The 20275-nt window shown below is 44.1% G+C and overlaps 1 protein-coding gene across 7 annotated transcripts in view; it reads right to left on the bottom strand.

Annotated features, from left to right (window-relative positions):
• Positions 1-20275, bottom strand: part of PITPNM2 (phosphatidylinositol transfer protein membrane associated 2) — a 143230-nt gene that overhangs the window by 17998 nt on the left and 104957 nt on the right. For 4 of the 7 annotated variants that reach the window (XM_049805862.1, XM_049805858.1, XM_049805860.1 and 1 more), the window contains exons 9-17: positions 18335-18439; positions 17371-17441; positions 13806-14050; positions 13136-13325; positions 11963-12082; positions 11371-11582; positions 6385-6560; positions 5818-5988; positions 2979-3128 (exon numbers count right to left, since the gene is read on the bottom strand). In XM_049805862.1, coding sequence (XP_049661819.1) covers positions 2979-3128; positions 5818-5988; positions 6385-6560; positions 11371-11582; positions 11963-12082; positions 13136-13325; positions 13806-14050; positions 17371-17441; positions 18335-18439 — 1440 coding nt within the window. The remainder of the gene's footprint in view (positions 1-2978; positions 3129-5817; positions 5989-6384; positions 6561-11370; positions 11583-11962; positions 12083-13135; positions 13326-13805; positions 14051-17370; positions 17442-18334; positions 18440-20275) is intronic. The other 3 variants (XM_049805864.1, XM_049805863.1, XM_049805861.1) reach the window with 1 other exon arrangement.

The following is a 20275-nucleotide window of genomic DNA, read 5'->3' on the forward strand; positions in this document are numbered from 1 at the left end:
ATGCAAGGAGACGTTTGGCTTTGCGCTAGGAAAACTGCCAGGTTTCAGGTTTAACTAATACCTACCAGCAAAGCCTCAACTTCTTCCTCTCCCTTGAATATAAAGCATCTGTGGCTTGAATTAGGAAGCAGCTGGAAGACACGCTAAAGAGTGTTACAGCAATGCTACACAGGAGAAAAGGCTGGGCCAAATGTGGTGCTGCCTGGGTTGATCGTGGCTCTGGCTCCATTAGCATGTCTTCACTTAGCTCTGCCTGCATTTTATCTCCTTTTTTGAGAACCCAGAAAGTGAATAAAGGAAGAAACAGTGGTATTTTGGGCTTGCTCTTTTTAGCCAATCTTGCTTTCCTGGGCCTGACTGGGGATTTTTTTAATACAATGAGTTTGAAGCAAAAACACCCAACGTCAACAGCCCTTCCAACACCATCCTAGCTAGTGTCACCAGAGGAGTAATTTTCACTCCTATAAAAGCCTAAACTGTTTCAGCATTACTGAACTGCTGAGCATCGCCCGCATAAGTGGCAGGAGTCTGTTCTGCAGTAGATGAAGTGCCACCCGACAGCAGTGCTCCCATGCTCCAGCCCACTCAGGTTGCTCTTGTGTTTCTCCCTTTTCCCAAGCTACACACCCTCTGTTCCTGAAAAAGGACAGTTTCTAAGAAAAATGAGGGCCAGGAAAGGGCAGGGCAGGAAGCGTGGACAGAAAACCTGTTTTATGCATTAGTGGCCCTTCAGCCAGGCTTCCTTGACCCCAAAGCTGCAGTGACAGCGACTTCCAGACAAAACCGGGACCTGACTTGCAGGAAAAAAAGCCTCTAAGCCTACTTCCTAAACTCTCTGTATTCTTTGCACCAAATCCCTTACGCAGCACTGCTCTTGCAATTTTGAGACCCAGGGGTCTTTCCTGGGGAGTGCGGTGGCCAGGATGGGACATCACAGACGCTGCCACGCCGGCACAGACTGACCCCCAGCACCTGCAACCGCTCCTGCTCCTAAAGGGAGCAGTCTAAAGTCTTCTGCATTGCAGAGGTGGCATCCCCAGCCACGACTCAGGTCCTGACAATCACTGGGAGGTTTTTCAGGCAAGCACTTTGAGCCCAGGGTGAAGTCAGTTGGCTGGACCAGGCCCAGCAGTAGCAAGACTTTCCTCAAGATCAGCTGTTCTTTTATGTCACTAGATAAGGACAGAGGTGCCCCGGTTTACTGCACTGGCTGAAGTGTACTTTGTACCATGTCTGAGGGCAGACTTTATCAGAATGAGGAAGTTTCAGGAAGAGGACACCTGGCTCGAGTGGTGCCCTGGGCACCCTCTCTCCCAGCAAAGGACCCACAGCTGCTCCAACTGCAGCACGCACACGTTGGGCCAGTGCAATGAACTGAGATTTAACGGCACTTCCAGAAGAGCTGACGTAAGAAGCAAAATCACTTTTTTTTTTTTTGCTTACCTATGGATCTTTAATACTCATTTCAGTGCTGTGTCTTTTCATTTATGGACTCGTTTGTCAATGTTCTTACTAATTGTTTCCCACTAAGTGAACGACATTGGGCCATCCTCCTAACGCACTGCTGGCCCTGCATTAAGTCCTTGGGGCATCTGAATGGCAGATTTCAATATGTGCTATTTGCAGGCTGAGCTGTGGCACTGAAGTGGGAAATACTGAAAGCAATCAAAAAAATAAAAAAATAGAAAAGCCAGCCAGCTGCTCAGCACAGGCCAGACCCTGCTTGCACTGGAGTAACTGGTCAGTGCTGGGCACTCTGCACTTGCTACCCTGAGATCAAGAGCAACACAGATTTCTGTTGTCTGTAAGTTTTTATGATTCTGGAAATTTCCTGCAGTCCAGTGGCTGAACTGGGATTCAGCACTTGCTACAGTCAAGGCAAGCACTGCTTGGTCACACTGTGCTCTTGACACGCAAGGTAAAGAGCAGAGAAGCTTCTAAAAGCTTTGTCCTGACAGCAGGAAATATCAGATGATGGCTAAATGGCATTTCATCAGTGACCTCCAAAGTGATTAATTAATAGTACCAGATCCTTTCCCTCTGCTTTGTTACAGAACATCACAGCACAGGCAACATGGCAACTGCATACCTAAAAATCATCTACATCTTCAAAAGACAAAGGGAGAGACTGTCTGGAATAGTCAGCAATGTTGCCATCCTGTATGACCACATAACATACTGGACTGCTCATGAACGGCAAGGGTCAGCTTGTTAAAGACAACAAGGCAGCAGAACTGAGCTCTCAACGCAAAACACTGAAAAAGGGGTGAGAACGGGCAAGTAAGACACATGGGGAAGAAAAAACTGAAACAGATTTGAAATCGCAGATGTAGCACCAGCCACAACCAGAATAAATGAGGCCATGCAGCGCTTATGATGGAAAATATGGCAAAACAAATGCATCAAACTTTGCTTTTAAGGCAGAAATCAAGAAATTATTTTTAAAAAGCCAACACATATAGCCACCTTGGGGTCTGAAAGCCTCAGTCACTGTATTCAGCAGAGCCACAAGGAGTGTCCAAACATGAAATACTCAAATGGACAAAATCTGGTCTGACACAGCCAATAATTAGACTTTTGGCCATGGTGCGGCATGGCTGACTGCTGGGGAGTCGCACACTGCAGACAACCAACCCTTTCCCAGGGGATCCTGCGCATGGTGTGTACCACACGAGCAGGGCCACCCTGGGCCTCTGCTTCTTTCCAGCAGCACAGCCACCACAGACGGAAAGAACTAAGTACATGGCAGCAGTCTCCCCTTCTGGCATCAACACCAGAATGGGACAGAGTTTGTAATCCCAACTTGGTCTTTTCATGGTGGGTCTCCCAGACCCAAGCACGATCCCAAGCAGTTATTTCATGTGGCACAGCCTGAGACACAGCATGAAGATTTCAACTCCAGGAGGCAACAGTATGATCTCCAAAAAGCACCCCAAGTACCCAACACCATAGACAATACAAAAGTGTAGATTACACACACTCAGCAAAACCAGCACTTTTATTGGAAATATCTTGCCAATTCAGTACGGGAACGGGGATACTTGTTTCCATGAAGCTGTCCTGGTGCTGGAGAGCACCCAGAGGGCTATTTTCCATGAGGAGGATGGGATTGTTCTGGATTGTCTCAACTAGAAGCAGATGGGAAAAAACAAAACAAAACAGAAGGACAAAGAACAACAGACATGCGGCCACAAAGTGTTAACATACAAACAGTTACAACTGAGCACTTCAACTATGAGTCTTCAATGAAAAGACAACCTTCAAATAGAGTAAAAGAAACAAAACATGGGTGACTTTCCAAATAGACCCACATCAGAGAGATTAACTAGTGGCAGAGGAGAGCACAAGGATGGCATTTCAACAACAAAAGAAAAGGGAGTCCTCTTAACCAGCTTCTCCAATGAGCCAAATCCATAAATACCCAGCAGATCCAGAGAAATCTTTTTACTATGAGGGGAAAAAAATGTAAACTGTAAGAGAAGATTTACTTGAATCAGACTCACAGCCTACACAGTGCAAAGCACAGGAGTAAGCAGGGCTGTGAATTTGATTTCACTCTGCAAGTTGGTTGTAATGAAACAGGGACCCAACATTTAGTACAGATGGGAAAATGAAAGGAAAAAAAAAAGTCTAAGATGCTTTCTGAATCGTGGTCTTTTAAAAAAGCTAGCTATCTGCATGAGGAAATATGCACAAGCAGTGTTACAGAAGGTTTTGTACAAAACTAATTATAATTGAGCACCTGAATTTTATGTGATCACCAAATCATATAGCTTAATTATAGCAGCAATTAACTTTTCTGGAGCGTCCTACAGTGAACACTAACTTCAGTAGCGGCTTTGCAAATCATGGTTAGAACAGTCCTTCTGGGTAATATGTAAATCACAACACTGAAATTTTGACTCTAATGGAAAGGAATAGCCTGTTAACTTTATGATAAGCAAATGAAGCGGCTTTGTCTTACACAAGAAGAGAATTTAAAGCTGCTTTTTTTGTCAGTTTTATTCATCAAGGCAGAGCAGGATCTCTTAAAATAACAAGGCTTAAATCTGGAGAGGATTTTGAAATCACTCTACCCTTCTCATAGTTAAGCTAATTGCTGTTTAACTCCTCTCCACCACATAGCAAGTGTCTCTTTAAACACAGCCAACTCAAAGGTCTAGGGAGGCACAGCAAACTAGTAAGATCCCTGCTGTTGTACAGAATGATAACCAGAACGCAGGTTGCTCAGTGTCAACAAGGCTTCTGCCTCTGCCTTCAGTGAGAACAGGGGATTTGCAATGTATTTAAGAAGAAGAAGGTAAGATGTTTAGGGTTATTTATTTATTTTTTTCTTTAAGAAACCACTTGCAGCTGATACCTAGAATACACCCAAAAAGCAAATTGCTTTTCAAGTTGCTACAGATTCCCTGAGCTGTTGTAACCAGACTGGGTACTAATGTAATTGTGGGTGGATCCATTTTTAAAAAGTGTTGCAGCAAGATCTTTGCTAAATTTGACAAGTGGGGCCTGCAGAAAGTATTTTATTCACTTTATTAAACATGGGGGTTTATGCCCATTTAACAAATCAGACCTCCAGATTCAGCAATTACAATACAATTTTTAAAGACACTGATACACAGCAGACCACTGCTCTGGATTTTCAATTTAAAAATTATGCAGGGTATCACCAGAATTCTTCAGCTCTGGATACATATCCCTCTTCACTTAGTCCTGCATGATTCAAATATTAAACAAATGGGAAGCTACCAGAGATTTGGGAAAAAAACAACCACCAAATCCCAATCTTTCTAGCTGGTGGCTTTGATATTCTACTCTGGTTTGCCAGCATGATTTCTTGTGTGCTGTAAGTCTAGTTTTATACTAGCAACTCTAGTTGCAATGTTGACGTAAGTAGCCATCGACTAACAACTTCTTGCAAGGGAAAAATTACGGTGCAATTGTTCTTCCTGCCCCAAAGCCCTGATCCTGCAGGGAACCAAAGCTTTATGTGAAGCAGAAAGGCCAAATTTAGCTTTGCACAGTGGTGAGCTTCCCCAAGAGCTCCTTGCAATGAGAGCCTGCACTGAAATGGCAACAGACTGTGAAAGTCTAGGCACAGAAGTGTGGTGAAGATGGTAGGAAATATAATTTATTTTATTAGATCAACTGCAAGAGCACTGATGTAATGGGAGCTGAGGCAGTGCATGGTCAGGACACAGTTGTTTCAAATGCAACCCAGTAAGACAAAAGGGCATGCACACAGCCATTTTAGACTTTGTTCCTGCTGCAACTGGGGTAGAGCAAGTGAAGAGGCAACTGATGGCAGAGGAATCCTAGGTATCCTACAAAGACAAAGTGTCTCATTGGCAAGGTGGCAAGGGCAAGGCACCATCACCAGCCCGCTTATCTGCAGTAGCCTGTCCCATGACAAAGCACAGGTTGCAACCAAGTAAATCATCTCATTATCTCACTGTTGACTCTGCTCCTTCCAGTCTTTACTGGCCCTCCAAACATCAAAGTCCTAAGCCCTGCCAAGTTAATCATGTTTCATTCAGTCCCAGTCATAAGCACCAGCTTGCGGTAAAACAGGGACCTTCACAGAGAGGTCACCACATCACAGCTCTCAGCGGCTGATGGCCTTTGTGTGACAAATGAAGCGCATATGGGTCACAAGGCACTGACTTTCTTGGAAGAAAACTACTTTTCTGGTAAATCAGAATAAGGCTAACATTATAGGGCCAATTCTCTTTCTGGTCATTCCCAATTGATTCGATAACTTCATATGAAGTGTGGATATAACCCTTAGACAGCTAATATAGATCCAAAGTGACTTACCCAGAACAGCAGAATTGCCATCACCCAGCGGGAACCTCTGGTAACGGGGAATATTAAAGGGAGGCAAAAGGTAGAACTTCCTCTCCAAAAGAGGCTCAAGGCGTGAAGCAGATGGGTCTGCAGGGTGGAACAGGTTATAGACCTGCTGACAAGCTGGTCTGAGCTGAAAGACTAAAAAGATGAAGAAAAAAAACCCCTCAAGTATCAAAAGGTTATTTGTTAGACTATTGTAAATATTTGTCCATAAAAAGGACAACTGTTGGGTTAAAAAAAGGGGCTAAGGATTTATCATCTACCTCATCTCCAGTTTAGTCAATTGAAACAATTTATTACAATATTTATAGACTCAAGAATTGCCCAGTGTTTTTAATGTTTGGAAGTACATTGCAAATAAATTGTATAATCAGTACTGGCTAGAGCACATAGTGATCTGCTTCCTTACAGTGCAAGAAATATTATATATAAATTTTTGGTTTTACCAGTCTGTCTCATCATATTACTGCATTTGTAGCAGGAGATGCTTATATCGTCCATTAAGTGAGCTCAGCAGTTTACATCAGGACTTACTGTCAAGAGCTGGAATGACAGTTTTTCGCAGTGCAAGAACCAAACCCAAGGGAGAACCAAAGAGGAAGAAGTCAGTGATCTCAAATTCAAACTTTCCAATATTTCCTCCATCCAACATAGTAGAGCTACTAGATCGCCTGGATCCTGGGTCATTTCTCAGAACACTAGAATGTAAACTGGGACAAGAACAGAAAATAAAGTCAAAATTTTATTCATGCTGCATTTTCATAACTGAAGGCTGGATTAGTGATTGACAGCGAATAGAATTTCTATCTCTTTAGTGAAGGAACTGTGCCAATCAACCCATCATGCCTCAGTACTGTAGTTTTATGAGCCAGTAAAACATCCCCCCAAACAATTACCCCTTTACATTGGCATAATATAGATTGTACAAATCCAAGCTTCAAGTGGCTCATTTACACAATCCTATCTCCTCAAAATGCATCTCTTTGAGGAGTCAAAATCTTGGTTGCTGCTAGTAGGATAGTCATTTGCAAGACAAAATAACCAGCAAGCCAAAATTACTAGAGTAGCAGGGTAAAAAGCAGGTTTACAGTGATTTACTCCATTACACACGTTACTGCTATGCTTTCTGGTTGTCAACATTTGAGTTCCTTCCGTCACCTTATTCTCAAATGTTATGGAAAGCTGTGCTTACCCATTTCTTCCTCGTGGAAGTAGTTGGACAAATGTTATAGGATTGAAAAGGAAAAAGAAACGGGAGGGGAAAGAGAAAAAGAAAGATCAAAATCTGCAAGAGGGTTTCTAGTATCTTTGTGCACCAAGTTTGCACCACAGCTTCCATGCATGTGTATGGCATTCGCTGGGAATGGGAATTTGGGGTAATTAACTCAGTGGCCATGTGGTAAATTGTATTTATCATGCACCCAGGACTCTCCCACTTCTGCCCATGAGGCCACATATGTGGAGTTATTACCAAGCTACCTCTCAACCCCAGCCCAACAACTCCAGCAACTGTACTTAAAAAGAATAATGATATAAAACATGTCTAGCTTTCCCCCTCTCTTTCAGGTGTCAAATCTGTTTGCAAAATTCAACCTGTGCACAGTGCAGGCTGGCAGTACACAGGTTTAACACAGAGATTTAAATTCACATATCCCTTGGACACTGAGGAAGAAGCAGGGATTCTTAGATGAAAATCCTGTGAATCCACCCCCATGTTAGGAAGAGGTGCTTCTTTGCAGTGTAGATCTAGGATTAGACAGCAAAATGACAGATGTGTAATACTAATAACCTAGTTCACAAAAGGGTTTCCAAGATTCTTCTGTTACCACCCAAAAGCAATAAGCTGCAATTTCTTTTGCTCTCCACATTCTACAGATTCAGATGGCAGTCTTGCTGGGTTATTGTCGTTATAATTAGGAGTGAAGAGTTGAAGACAGAGTACCAGCAGTGACTTAACAGGGTGTTTGCAGACACTTTATAAAGCATCTGAACAGGTTCTATAAAATACGTAAAATAAATGGATACCACAACAACTGGGTTGGATAAAAGGTTTACTGGTCTGGAGTCAGGAATAATGCAAATGCAAGAGTCTTTTGCCAGCTCCGTGGCCCCCAGTCAATATCCCAAGTGGTCACCAGCACTTGCCGTGTCTCCGTATGCAATAGCACTCGCTCATCAAGGCCACTTCTAAACGCAGCGTGCTGGCTGCCTGGCTGGGCAGCGACATCCCAGCACTGCTGCACTCATGGAAATCGGGCTGCTCACTCCCCACCATCTGTAGCACCGGAGCAAGTGCTCACGCACACTCCTCCTCTGGGACAGCCATTCAGTAAATGAGCAGCTGCAAACACTCACAAATTTGAGAAGAAAACGGCTTTCACTCGGACTTTGTTTTTGTGCTTTGGCAAATAATGCATCATCCCAGAGACAGCACCTCTGCTGAACGCTGCTCCTACAGGATGCTAAAAAAATTTCTTCTCATGCCGCACTGTCAGGTATTCTCTAAGGGTGCACGCATGCACACAAATGGCACTACTCTCCTGGTTACCAGCCGCCGGGAAACAAGCTTACTTATGCCAGACATACGTATCATGGAAAGTCAAAACAGTGATGTCAAAAGCAAGAGGAACAGGAGGTTATAGCAGTGACAGGTAAAATGAACATGTTCCCATTTCTGTGATGTGAATGAGCTTCCCCAAGATCACACTGCCAAGATGCACAATGCTGAAACACATTTAAAAACAAGCCACCTTCAGTGAAGCTACAATTATTTTAGCTGACAAGACTGCAGCACATTAAGTTTGCTGCGTGTAATGAATACAAAGTTATTTAGAACATGTTCAGTTCCAAACATGACAGCAACATGATTCAAACAAAGGCACAAAAGGAAAGACTATCCCGATAGCAGATGTGTTATGGCAGGACGGGTGCAAGGCGAGTATTCCACCCATCTTCCCATGGCATCTCTTTTTGGGGAACGGAAGAGAACGAGAGCACTTATACCACTAAGCAATTTGGACAGCTTCTCTCCTTTTACTGGGAACTTGATAGTCTTTTTAGCAATCAAAAGAAATGGGAGCCAAGAGGAACTCTGAATCCGTCATGCTCCAAGCAACCTACAGTGCCCTGTTCTCCCTTTAAAAAGGAGCAGATGTACTGTGTGCATTAATTAAACAAGAGCTTATGGATTTCAGAAGCAAATCAACTCATTTACAATAATACAAGTACAGCACAGCCAGAAATAATGTAGTTGTGCAGAAGGACTGAATTTAAAAATAAATGTGTGATTGTAATCTCCAGATGCTGCTCTGGCTTGCTGGGCATTATCCCAGAGAAGCGGGTAGGTCTGATACATGAATAAAAATGAGTGTCTTTGGCACAAGCTGAAATCTGCAATCGGCACGGACAGAAAGACCCCCGTATACCAGGTTGCCTGTCTGCTGAGCCCATTAGGAGAACTTGGCTCTGTTCTGCCAATCTCATGCACGAAGCCGTGTCACATCAGGGCTTGGTTTTCGTATGCGAAAATCATTACTTAGTGACAGAGAGGCTGAAGGGGAATTCTGCTGATGACTGTGCAGCTCAGTAATGATGGCTGTAAGCACAAGGTCCAGGGATGGGTCCAGGTGTGATGCCCTGTTGTCACACAGGAGGGGAAGAGGTGAATTACTGCACCCGAGCCTTTCCTATGCCAGGGAGCGGAGGGGGAGAGATGTAGAGGGAGCTTGTACAGCAGCTTCACACTGCTCCTTTACCTGACTGAATCTGGCTCTTGACCTGTGGGAAGACGCACATTTTTGACCCAAGGTCTAAAGGTGGATTTAAAAAAAATACAAAATGGTAAAAGAAGTAAAGATGCACTAATCCATCAGTGCACTGAACACTGACAGCCCTTGCCAGGGACCCCCAAGTGTTGCATGTTGGGAGCAGGCACAATGCTTGGGAGATGGAACAGAAAGAACGAGGACAAGCTATTTGAAATGACAAACTGTGCAATCCCTTATCTGCATCAGGCCCAGAGCTTACTCTAAACTAGATGTAAAACTGCAGCAAGATGCCAGCCCACTTTCCTCAGCCAAGTCCATGCCCCTGAGGTCAATAACGAGGAAGAGAAAGAGCACGTTTTTGTATGACTCGTATTTTCTCCTGTAATACAGGAGACTGTTTTGATAAGGTATGAACAAGAGACTGATTGCCTTTTATTAACCTGCTGGAAATAGCTGAGAAGCTTATTGTGTTTTTTGTAAATGCAGCTGTCTTTCTGAACACAGTATCTCTGTGCACCAATGACATTCACTTTGATACTTTCTCTTTCCTATGAATCTTTTACAAAAGGGCCTCTGACGTGGCAGGACAACGCAAGTCCCTATGCTGGAGCAACTATTACAAGTAGCAAAGGAGGGGCAAAAGCTCAGGACAAGACTTCAGCTCAGCACAGGGCAAAGGGAACAGCCTTGGACACAGCTTCAATTCAGATAACGGTGTTTGCTGGTGGGGGGACATCGCTCCCCAGTACCTGGGACATGGGGGAAGAGGGATTAAGAGGCTGTTGCAGTTCCTCTGGGCCTGCAGGAGGAAAAGGTCTGGGCTGTCCAGTTCCACAGGCTGAAGAAGATGATTCAGTCAGAAAAAGTCTCCGGGCTTACAGAAGTAATCCCTGAATGACCAGCAGCAATGGGAAGACTGCTATGAAAATTTCATCGGTTATGTTAATGGATACGTTTCTGAAAGTCCATTTGAAGAAGCTTAGGAATGTGATACTGGGGGCTTTGATAGTAACAAATCTGAAACACGACCTTGGTGCAACAGAGCAGCCCTGGCAGGAGACAGAAAACGATCCCCTGTCCCTGCTCCATACAGGGGACTTGGGTTGCTTTGCCAAATAGTCACACCGACAGAACAATCCTCACGTGCAGTTGAAGGCTGCTCCATGAACCAGCCAACCAGCTAGGGTTCAGGATGTCTCATCCAGAGCATCCTGCCACCATGACAGCAGAAACCTGCTCCTGTGACAGGAAAGGGCACCACAATTCCACCTCACACCTGAACTAGGCCAAAATTAAAGGATACTCAGCTCATGCCCATCTTTCCCAAAAACAGGCCAGCCAACTCAAAATCAGCTTTCAGAGATGCTTTGAAATTAATACAACACTGGATTCCCAGTTCTGCTTCACCATCTTCCCTTGCATGATTTCTACATTTGCTTTATGATCTCCATCCTGCACTTGCAGCACAGCAAAAAAGAAGTTACCTGACTGCCTTGGCTGTCAAGCAACAGGATGCTGGGCTTCTTGCCGTTGTAATACAGATGCAATAGAGCAGCTGGATTCTCTCACTGCCACTCAGCAAGAGAGCTGTTAATTTTTTTTGCATATACAACAGACCGAAATCTATACCCTAAATACCTAAACACTTTCCTCCACCTTGCTTATCACAGGATATCAAAGCAACATTCGAGTTTCACAGATGCACCAATCTCTGCTCCAGAATATTTCTGGTTCTGTTCCTTCAAAATATTACCTTGAAAGAAAGGCTTGATGCTGCTTTATCGTGTCCAGTTCATAGGTTGATGAATCGCTCCTTTTTCGTGGCAGCTGCTTCTTTGGATCTTCTCCATTGCTACGTGGAATATCAATGTTGCTCCTGCTGAGGTGTCTGCTGGCTTCCAGATTAGAACCACTGGAACAATAGCTGTTGTTCACTGTTATTCCAGGAGACAGGAGGTCGGTATCCTGGGATTTGAAGTATATGGATTTAGCACTCTAACAGCTGAATCAGGAATACACCCACATTATAAGCTTCTCCTGCCACACTCCTTTCCCCATCTACCCCAAGATCCAGTTGAGGGCAATACAGTATCTCAGACCAAACCACTTCCTAAGGGTGTGGGTGAAGCAGGTGTGGGTGATGCTTCACACCAGAGGGTGAAGCATCCCTGTTCAGAGTAAATGCACCCAAATTGAGACACATATGCACCTTGAGACACACATTTGCCATTGATAAGGAACAGAGTCTTTGTTGTTTCATGAGAAGAGCCTTACTAAAAACAGGGGCCATGGAGGCGCTATGGCCAGCAGACCTATTCCCAGTAGACACTGGGAGCCAGTATTACCTGGACACTCACAACGCTTCCTCGCCGACTGCTGTTCTGGCTCTCAGACACAGTTTGATTGCTGTAGCATAAGGCATCAAATCCCAGAATTCCTCCAACACAGTCCCCTACCAAGCAGACCTGAAAAAGGCAACAGAAGCAGGGGAAGAGGGGAAAAGAAAAAAAAAAAAAAAAAAAAGGCCCCTTGACTTCAGTTCAGAAATGACAGTTAAAAGGAGTGCTGGATTATACCTAGGAAAGCTGCAGTAATAGAATGCCCAGTTCTTTCTTAAGTAAAACTATTGAACATCCACCCATACCCTGTAGACTCTCGTTATCTAACGTAGCTAACGTGTTCTGGCTGTTCCCATCAGCTGGCTGGAGCAAAGTGATAGCAGCACAGAGCACTGACTATAGCACTAAGTCCAGCCTCAGAAAACCAAGCTTGATTCCCTTCTTGCCAGCTGTCCATGTTACTTCAAGCAAGCTTCCCTGTGCTTCTGTCCTGTTTGTACCCTGAGGTGATAATACTGTCCTGCCTCCACGGATATTGAGCAGATGGGCACAATAAAGCACCGAGACCCCTGGGTAGGAGAGGGTTGTCTGGGTTCCCGGGCAGAGTGCTGGCTGGGAAGAAGCTCAGGGTGGTTAAATCACACTACAACAGTGCAATGTGACAGCTAGTCCAATAGCTCAAACCTCGTGGGGCTAGAGAGTCCCGTTGCTCAGAGAGGTGTGAGGCTCAGGCATGGGGTGCAGCAGCTGCAGAGTCTCAGAAAAGAAACCCACTTCTGCAACAACTCCAGCGTGAGCTGCTGAAGGTCCTTTAAAGACAGGAATGCTTAAACAGCCTTGGTTTGCAACGGGAGAAGAGATCATGTTTGGTAACAAAGGTAGCATTCCTGATTTGGAAAGGTGTGCCATGATGAAAATTGATTAACTTCACAGCTTTGTAGCTTCATTTCTGAACACAAGCTCAGACTTTGCTTTAAATCCCAAAGGCTCAAGACAGAGCATAAGCAATAATCTCTCTCACTCAGAAAGAAAGAAATGGAAGCACAATACTTTCTTACTTCAGCTCAACACTGTCATGTTTCCATCCCTCCTGAGAGATTAATGGAAAAGAGAGCTTCAGAAGGAAATTGCTTCACTTGCTCTTCCTTTCGTTATGGCTATAAACAGCTGCTGGCTCACCTGGCCGTTGAATGACATGCCCTCCTGGGATCTGATGAACTCACTGTAGGCCTGGTTGGCTCTGACAATGACTGTGGCTACTGCTTCTTGGTACTGCGGGGATGATGTTGCTAGCAGAGGGAGTGCAGCAAGGGGAATGTGATCCTGGCTGTTGGACAGGCAGCCTTCATCATAACTATATGGGCTGAGGCTGGATAGGGCAAGACACATTGGAAATATTCAGCCTAACATACAGAGTGGGGAAAACCATTTGCAGACAGTACAGTCACTATTGCAGTTCATTGAAAAAAACCCTCAAGATAGAAAGGCCATTTATTCTACTGTGAATGGGTGAGAGCTTAATAAATCTTTCCCTCCCATCAAACGTAAATCTTCAAGGACAACATACTTACACTGAAAGAACAACCCTCAGACAAGGAATTAAAGCCTTAGTATTTATTGGATTAATTAGAATAAATCAATCTCAGAACTCTTGCTGCATGATTACTGTATTCACTGCAGCTAAGTATGAAATCGAGATTGAATGCCTCACTAGTATATTAATAAGTGCATTCTCAAAGCACGGTCAGAGCTTTCAATACTACACGCAGAATATTTCAGGGAAGCGGTAAAAAAAAACAACAGTGAAATTTTCTACGTGTCTCTCTATGACAGAGTAGCATCAACTTACCTGGACACCAGCGAAAAAGCTTCGGAGCAGATGGCTGGGCAAGGGACTAGCCTGATGGCAATGTGTCCAAGAGCAGCTGGGTAATGTACCCTCATCACTGTGTCAAACACTGTCGTGATGGTGTTGACATCCCCTTGCTTGGAGCTCTGGTCACCACTTCCTGAGTCCAGGATGTTCCCTCCATGGAGTACCAAGAGGAGGACATGGATTTTACTTGGCTGCATTAATGGCTGCACTGATTCATCCTAGGTGGGAATGAAAGAGAGCACAGTAGAAAGGCTTATTTTACAAAGAGGTTTTATTTGGTCCAAGTGCCTTTTATGCAAATTTTATCACCCTTTCCTCCCCAGGTTCACACATGGTACATACAATAAATGCACTATCCACATCAAGTCCAGTCAGGGATGAGGCAAACAACAATCCATGAAGCAAGGTATTTCCAGCAGAAACAGGATTAGCCGTGATACAAGGCCTTGGCCAGCCCCTATCAAGAAGGCCGAGTTCAGTTTGGGCCATCAACACAAAGATAATTGCAGTGTGAGAAGGACCACAGAAGGACAAGAAGCATGGAGACTTTCTGAACAGAGACTGAAAGAGTTCAGGTTGATTTGCTTCACAAAGCTCGCCGAGAATGAAATGCCTACTCTCAAACACAGTGGAGATGAGTAAAGAAAGCTAGGGAGGGAAGAGAGGCACTTAAGTCAAAGGAGAGTGCAGGCGCAAGCACAAGAGTCTAGACTGATCCTGAATAAGTGTAGACTGGAAATCAGGTTTCTAAACACAGGAGATATGAGGTTTTATAACATCTGCAGGCTTGCAGGTAAGAAACTAAACTGTCTTCAAGAAGGAATGTGCTTTATTTATGGAAATGGGCATTAGATACACCTGGATACAACAGCTGAGAACCTGACTACTCCTTCCAGGTCTCTTATCCTACACAACACATGCATACACAAACACACACAAACAGCCTCAGCATAACTGACTGTCCTGACCAGAAGAAATGCTGGAAATAAAAAAAATTTGCATAAAATTGTAAACAGGTAAAACATGGCAGCAGTAAAGACATTACTTGTGTGCGTTTGGGTGGAAAAATAAATAAAAGATGGGTGTTGCTTTCTGTTGGGGTGCTGAGCTCAGCAGCAGCAGTTGACAGTAAAACACATTCAGCAAAATTAACAAATGAGTTCAAACAGGTCAGCGAGGGGCAAGTTACTGGGGAAAGAAGTTGTAGGAAGAGATCAGTCATTGCATCTGTTTGCCTATGACAGAAGTTACAAATATAAGACTTCAGATTTGCTTATACTGTTGCAAAAGAGGAACTGAAAAGAAAAAACTTCAAGACCTCAGTGACCCAAGGACTGGCCAACATGTGGCTGGGAGATTGCTGCATGTACACACTAAAGGTTTTTATTTTGGCTGTCCATGTTGTTTGTTTATTATGTTGAATCAATTCCTTGCCTAAGAAGACAGGCTGTAGTTTGGGGGAAGGAGGGAATTGTATCCGACCTCCAGAGTGGGTTATCATTAAGTGCCCTGCCAGAACAGCTGTAAGCCCAGTCCTGATGCCCCAGGAGCAGGTACAAGAGCATCCATTTGTACTGGTCATATATCATAACACAACAGAGCAGTAACTATTTTTAATATCTATTTGCTACCAGGGCTTTCAGTGTTTACAGCTCCCATATGGACTCAAATCCCCCACCCCAACACCTCTGAGATATGTGAAAGCAGGTACTGCTCTTTCCTCCTGTGCCTTGTCCTTTGTGCTAGTGGAGACAACATTTGAGAACATCCTGGGCAAGTCCCTGTTGAGGCAGAGAAATAGCTACTGGGAGCGGGTGTGGAAGGGGTGGAGGGCAGCAGTACTTTCCATTTGGCAAATTCTTCTAGTTTTAGCATCTTTAGTTACCTGTTGTCCTTTGACAGTGATTCAGTCCCTGACAAACCTGCTGGTGGGAGGAAAGCATGCCCAGGCACACATTAGCAACCTATCAACTAGCTTACATTTTTACCAGATAATGTTAAAGCATGTCTTAATACATAGCCCACCAGAAGTATTAAAATTCACATCCAAGTCTGTAATAAAGATTTTCCAGACCTCCTGCATAAGAATGGCCTTTAATTATTTAGTACCATTACACCGTATTAATGCCTGCTCTTTAAACCTTCTCTGATTCCAGTTTACAGCGCCTGCAAAGTGAACTTTTGCCTGGCTGGAGGCATGGGAGGAGCCCTCTCAGCATCTCAGCACGCTTTTACTTTCAGACAAATGTTTTAAGTGCTCATTTGGAGAACAACATGAGTCATCAAGCTCTGGCCATCCAGAAGTTTATCAGCAGTCTTTTGGAGGCACCTTTCCCTTTTAGTTCATTAACCTCTGCTCTTGAAGGAAGTGGGGAACACACAAGCAACTGCTGATTAGTTTAGGGGTGGAGGTGGCTATTTACAACTTTCTTGTAAGATCTGGAGTCTCTTAAGGCACCTGATTCCTGAACTACCTTTTGGTGACAGCAGCTGTTAACCTGAAAATCAACGCAGTGGTGGCTAGGAGTTTCATACTATTTTAGTAGACCGTGAACAACTACAAATAACTGTCTTTTTCACCTCACTTTGAAGTCTGTTCTTTTTCTAAAATGAATGCAGAAACAGGACAGGGTTGAGTTTGTACAGCCCTCTGGAAAAGACAAGTTCTCCACACCATCCTGTGCTCTAAAAGAAATCTTAGGGCTGTGACTTGGTTGTCTTGAGGTGACTAGAGCCATTCCCGCCCCCAGCCACCCACTCTCCCCATGGCCCCTGAGCTCTCAGTCTATTATGAAAAAGCCAAACCACCATGAAGTTACAGCCTGGCACACGGAGTAATACCAAAACCACGCTCATGGTCTTTCACAGACCATGACATAACTTATGCACTCTGCAAGCAGGTACACCATCTCTGCAGCACAGACAGGCAGATGCTTTAAGGGTAGCATGAGCACAGCCACTCCAAGATGCACTGTCTCACTAGGACACTGAGTTGCAAAAGCCTGTACATGCAAGTCTAGAAAGCTGGGGGGTGTGTGTGTGTTACTATTTACTTATTATTTTACCCAGAGTGCTGATACAGGCTATGCTGTGACTAGTTTCCAAACAAGACCTTGAGCAGCTCCAAAGAGTGGGCTACAGCTGAGCTATGTCACTTGGACCACGGCAGCCTGCACCTTAGTGCTGTGGTAACGCAGCTCTCTGCTCCCGTGACCACGCTAGCTCACTCAGCATTAGGATAGCTCTACCCAGCAGTGCCTCAGGCTGCAGTTATTCCCATAGGATTAGTAATTTTTTTTTTCCAGCTGGATACCTGACGCTGCCTGCAAACTACAGAGCATTTTCTATATGATGTTCAAAAGACAGGTGAAATAAACCCTTAAACCTAGCCATGAAATACACAGCATGCTGGTGCGCCTCAGAACGACACACAAAGACAAGACATCGCTCAAAGCAAAGGGAGCAATTTACCCCATTTATCCCACACAGACATATTCCAGCAACAAAGGATCTCATTACAAGAAACCGAATCACTTACTTCAATGATGCTGAGCCTCTCCACGCTGGAGCCAACATGGTACTCTGCTGATGTCTCGTGGTACAAGTCACCTGGAAGCACAGAGGTTTAAAACATCAGTGCTGCAAGATGTTATTTGGCAAAGACACTCTTCCATAAAGACACTGTTTGTGCCAATGCCTCTCAGCCTCTTCTGCCTCACATCTCCTTAATTATTTCATCAAATCGCCTTCTCCTTCCCTCCCGCCTCCTTCCACCTGAGAAGCCTGGGCAACGCTGGGTCACTTTACTTTCCAGCAATTTCTCATAACCTCGGTAAGCGCTGAGGACATTAGTGAGCTCTTTTCTCATTACAGAGATCCAGTATCATTGCTTTATTAAGGACAGCAACAATGGGAAGTCCCTGCACAATTGTCAGAAATGATTGGTTTGTGGGAAAATAAAAGGAATTGCTTGAACTATGCTGGGAGAGCAGAGATCTGATGTGTTCATATGTCTGTGCCTACAGTGACTGACTTTGTACCAGAAAGCCTAAGTGTCATCTTCCACTGTGCTGCTACTTGAATCGATCTGGCCGAGGAGCTAGCTTCCTTTCAGAATTTCATAACGAAGAGCAGAAAATAAAACCAAGGCAGGTACAGACAAGAACAAAGCATGGAGCAAGAGGAAAGAAGAGTCAGGAGAAATTCAAGTCATTTGAGACAGAGCTGGAATATTTAATCATTATGTGAGAGAATCCTGGCTGTCGCACAAAGGAGCCTAAGCAACACGAAAAATAAAAGAGAATCAAGAGCTATCCCAACTCCCACTGGGCAATTCTTTTTCAGCAGCACTGGGCAGTAATTCTTATGCTCTGTCTCAGCTTCTCCTTTTGTGAGATGAGGATAACAAGTTTTACCTTTTTCAGAATGTGGCTGTAACAATTGCCTGGAAATACTGTAAAATATCACATGCTGGTTTTACTTAAAAAAAAAAAAAAAATTACCCTGGACATCATCGCATTCGGGTGTTTCAATTTTATCCATCAGATCATTGGAACTCCATTTGGTTATTTCTTTCGGGAACATTTCCTCATTGTCAGACAAGTCCTCTTTAAAAAAAAAAACAGATTTTTTGAGAGTCATGCACACACAAATATGTATACAGGCAAGAGCACAGAACAGAATTTTAAATAAAAGTCAGGCTCCATAACTACATAATCTTATAAACATTTGGATGGCTTAAGTCATAATAAACCATGATACTTTACCAGCTTTTGTTATATAGAAACCAAAGCACCTTTTGAAAAGTAGACAAAATGTTTTAGTCCCATGTTTTTAACAAACAAAACTCCTAAAGCATGGAAAAATAACATGGATTTTTAATGCTACCATTTCAGGTACAAAGTCTGACGTTTTTCTTGCCATACTTTCTGATGATGCTAAAGCAGCCAGAATGCTCCAGTACAGGAGAGGACAAAGCAACATCTGCTGCTGGGACCTGTTTGAAAGCTGTGGGATGTCTTTGGGGGAAGCAGTGACAAGGATCACTATTGTTAATAGGACCAACTACCTAAAAAAGGCATGAGTAATAAAGGAAACATGAACTTGCTAGGCTATCTTTAGCCCGATTTCCTTAGGAGACGAGACTTGTTTGATCACACTGATTACATGTGTCTGCCATTTCCCTCCTGCCTCAGGACCTTCTGAATCCCCTGGCTCAGTTCAACTACAGTTGATTAAGAGTCCCCAAAATATTGTGCTTGTAGAAGTGTAATTAAAAGGAAGAGACATATAAAGGACAGACCCTATAAAACACCCCACAGTAGTATCCAAACGTAAGAAAGATTAATAGCCTTGCTCTACAGCAGACATCAGAGGAGTTATGCCAGGTTAGGGGAGAAAGGAGGGCTGTGTGGCAGGGGACCCTGGAAGGCAGGCTTGTGCTTTGTGCCCACACCACATGGTGCTGAGCTGCAGAGCCCTAATTCACCGCAGTGAAAGCCTGACATAGGCAGGAGTCCACCTTGCCTGTCCACAGGCCTCTGCTGGTACATCCACCTGGAAACAAGCAGCTGAGCCCTGCGGAGGCTTCACTAAACAAGCCATTAGCAGCCGTAGCACTGGAAGAGTTCATCCCAGTGCCCCCACCAGACACCCTACAACCCAACCCCATGCCTGCTGGCCTGGGCTAGGTTATCCAACATATGTGGACTTCCCCCACGAGAGGCTGAGCTCGCTCTCAGCCCAAGCATGAACACAGGGTGGCCGGTCTGGAGCTGAGAAAGGGCTCACAAAAATGTTTCTGTCAAACCAGAGGTCCTCTGAGACAGCAGCAGCCTGATGGCTCCTTTATGGGTGAGAGCATGGACCCAGCATGAGCTGGGCAGGGCACCACGCAGCGTCCTCCACGCTTCGTGCTTAATCCTGGCAGGTTCTTGGGAAGGAAACAGAGCCCCAAAGCTCCAGCTTGAACCCATGGAAAACCAAACAATGGCAATGTAAGTCTTACAAAGATGCTTTTGGTATGGGTTGCTGGCTCCTTTTTTTCCTCTTTCTTTCTCTTTTCTTTCTTTTTTTTTTTTATATTGAGGATGTATCTTTTACTGTTACAGAGGTTAAGTGCTTTCTAATTTATTTATTGTTCTGCGCTTAGTCTTTCTTTCCTGAAAATTTTGGGCTTGTAAATTTAATAAAGAGTTATAAACATAATAATAACAGCAGTAATTAGAGATGTCTTGAGGATCTAAAAGCTGTAATCTTCAGAGTCCAAGACTAGGATTCCTCCTCTCTTGTTGTTGTACAGTTACTAAAGAAAATAATTAGTTGGAAGAATCCTACGATGGGGAACAAAAAGATATGAAATGTATTCATCTTTCCAGCAAATCTGAGCAACAGCTTAAAAAAAAAAATACGAAGGGGACTAAGTGCAGAGCCAAGCAAACACC

The sequence above is a fragment of the Accipiter gentilis genome, chromosome 7 (assembly GCF_929443795.1).
Source record: "Accipiter gentilis chromosome 7, bAccGen1.1, whole genome shotgun sequence".
NCBI lineage: Eukaryota > Metazoa > Chordata > Aves > Accipitriformes > Accipitridae > Astur > Astur gentilis.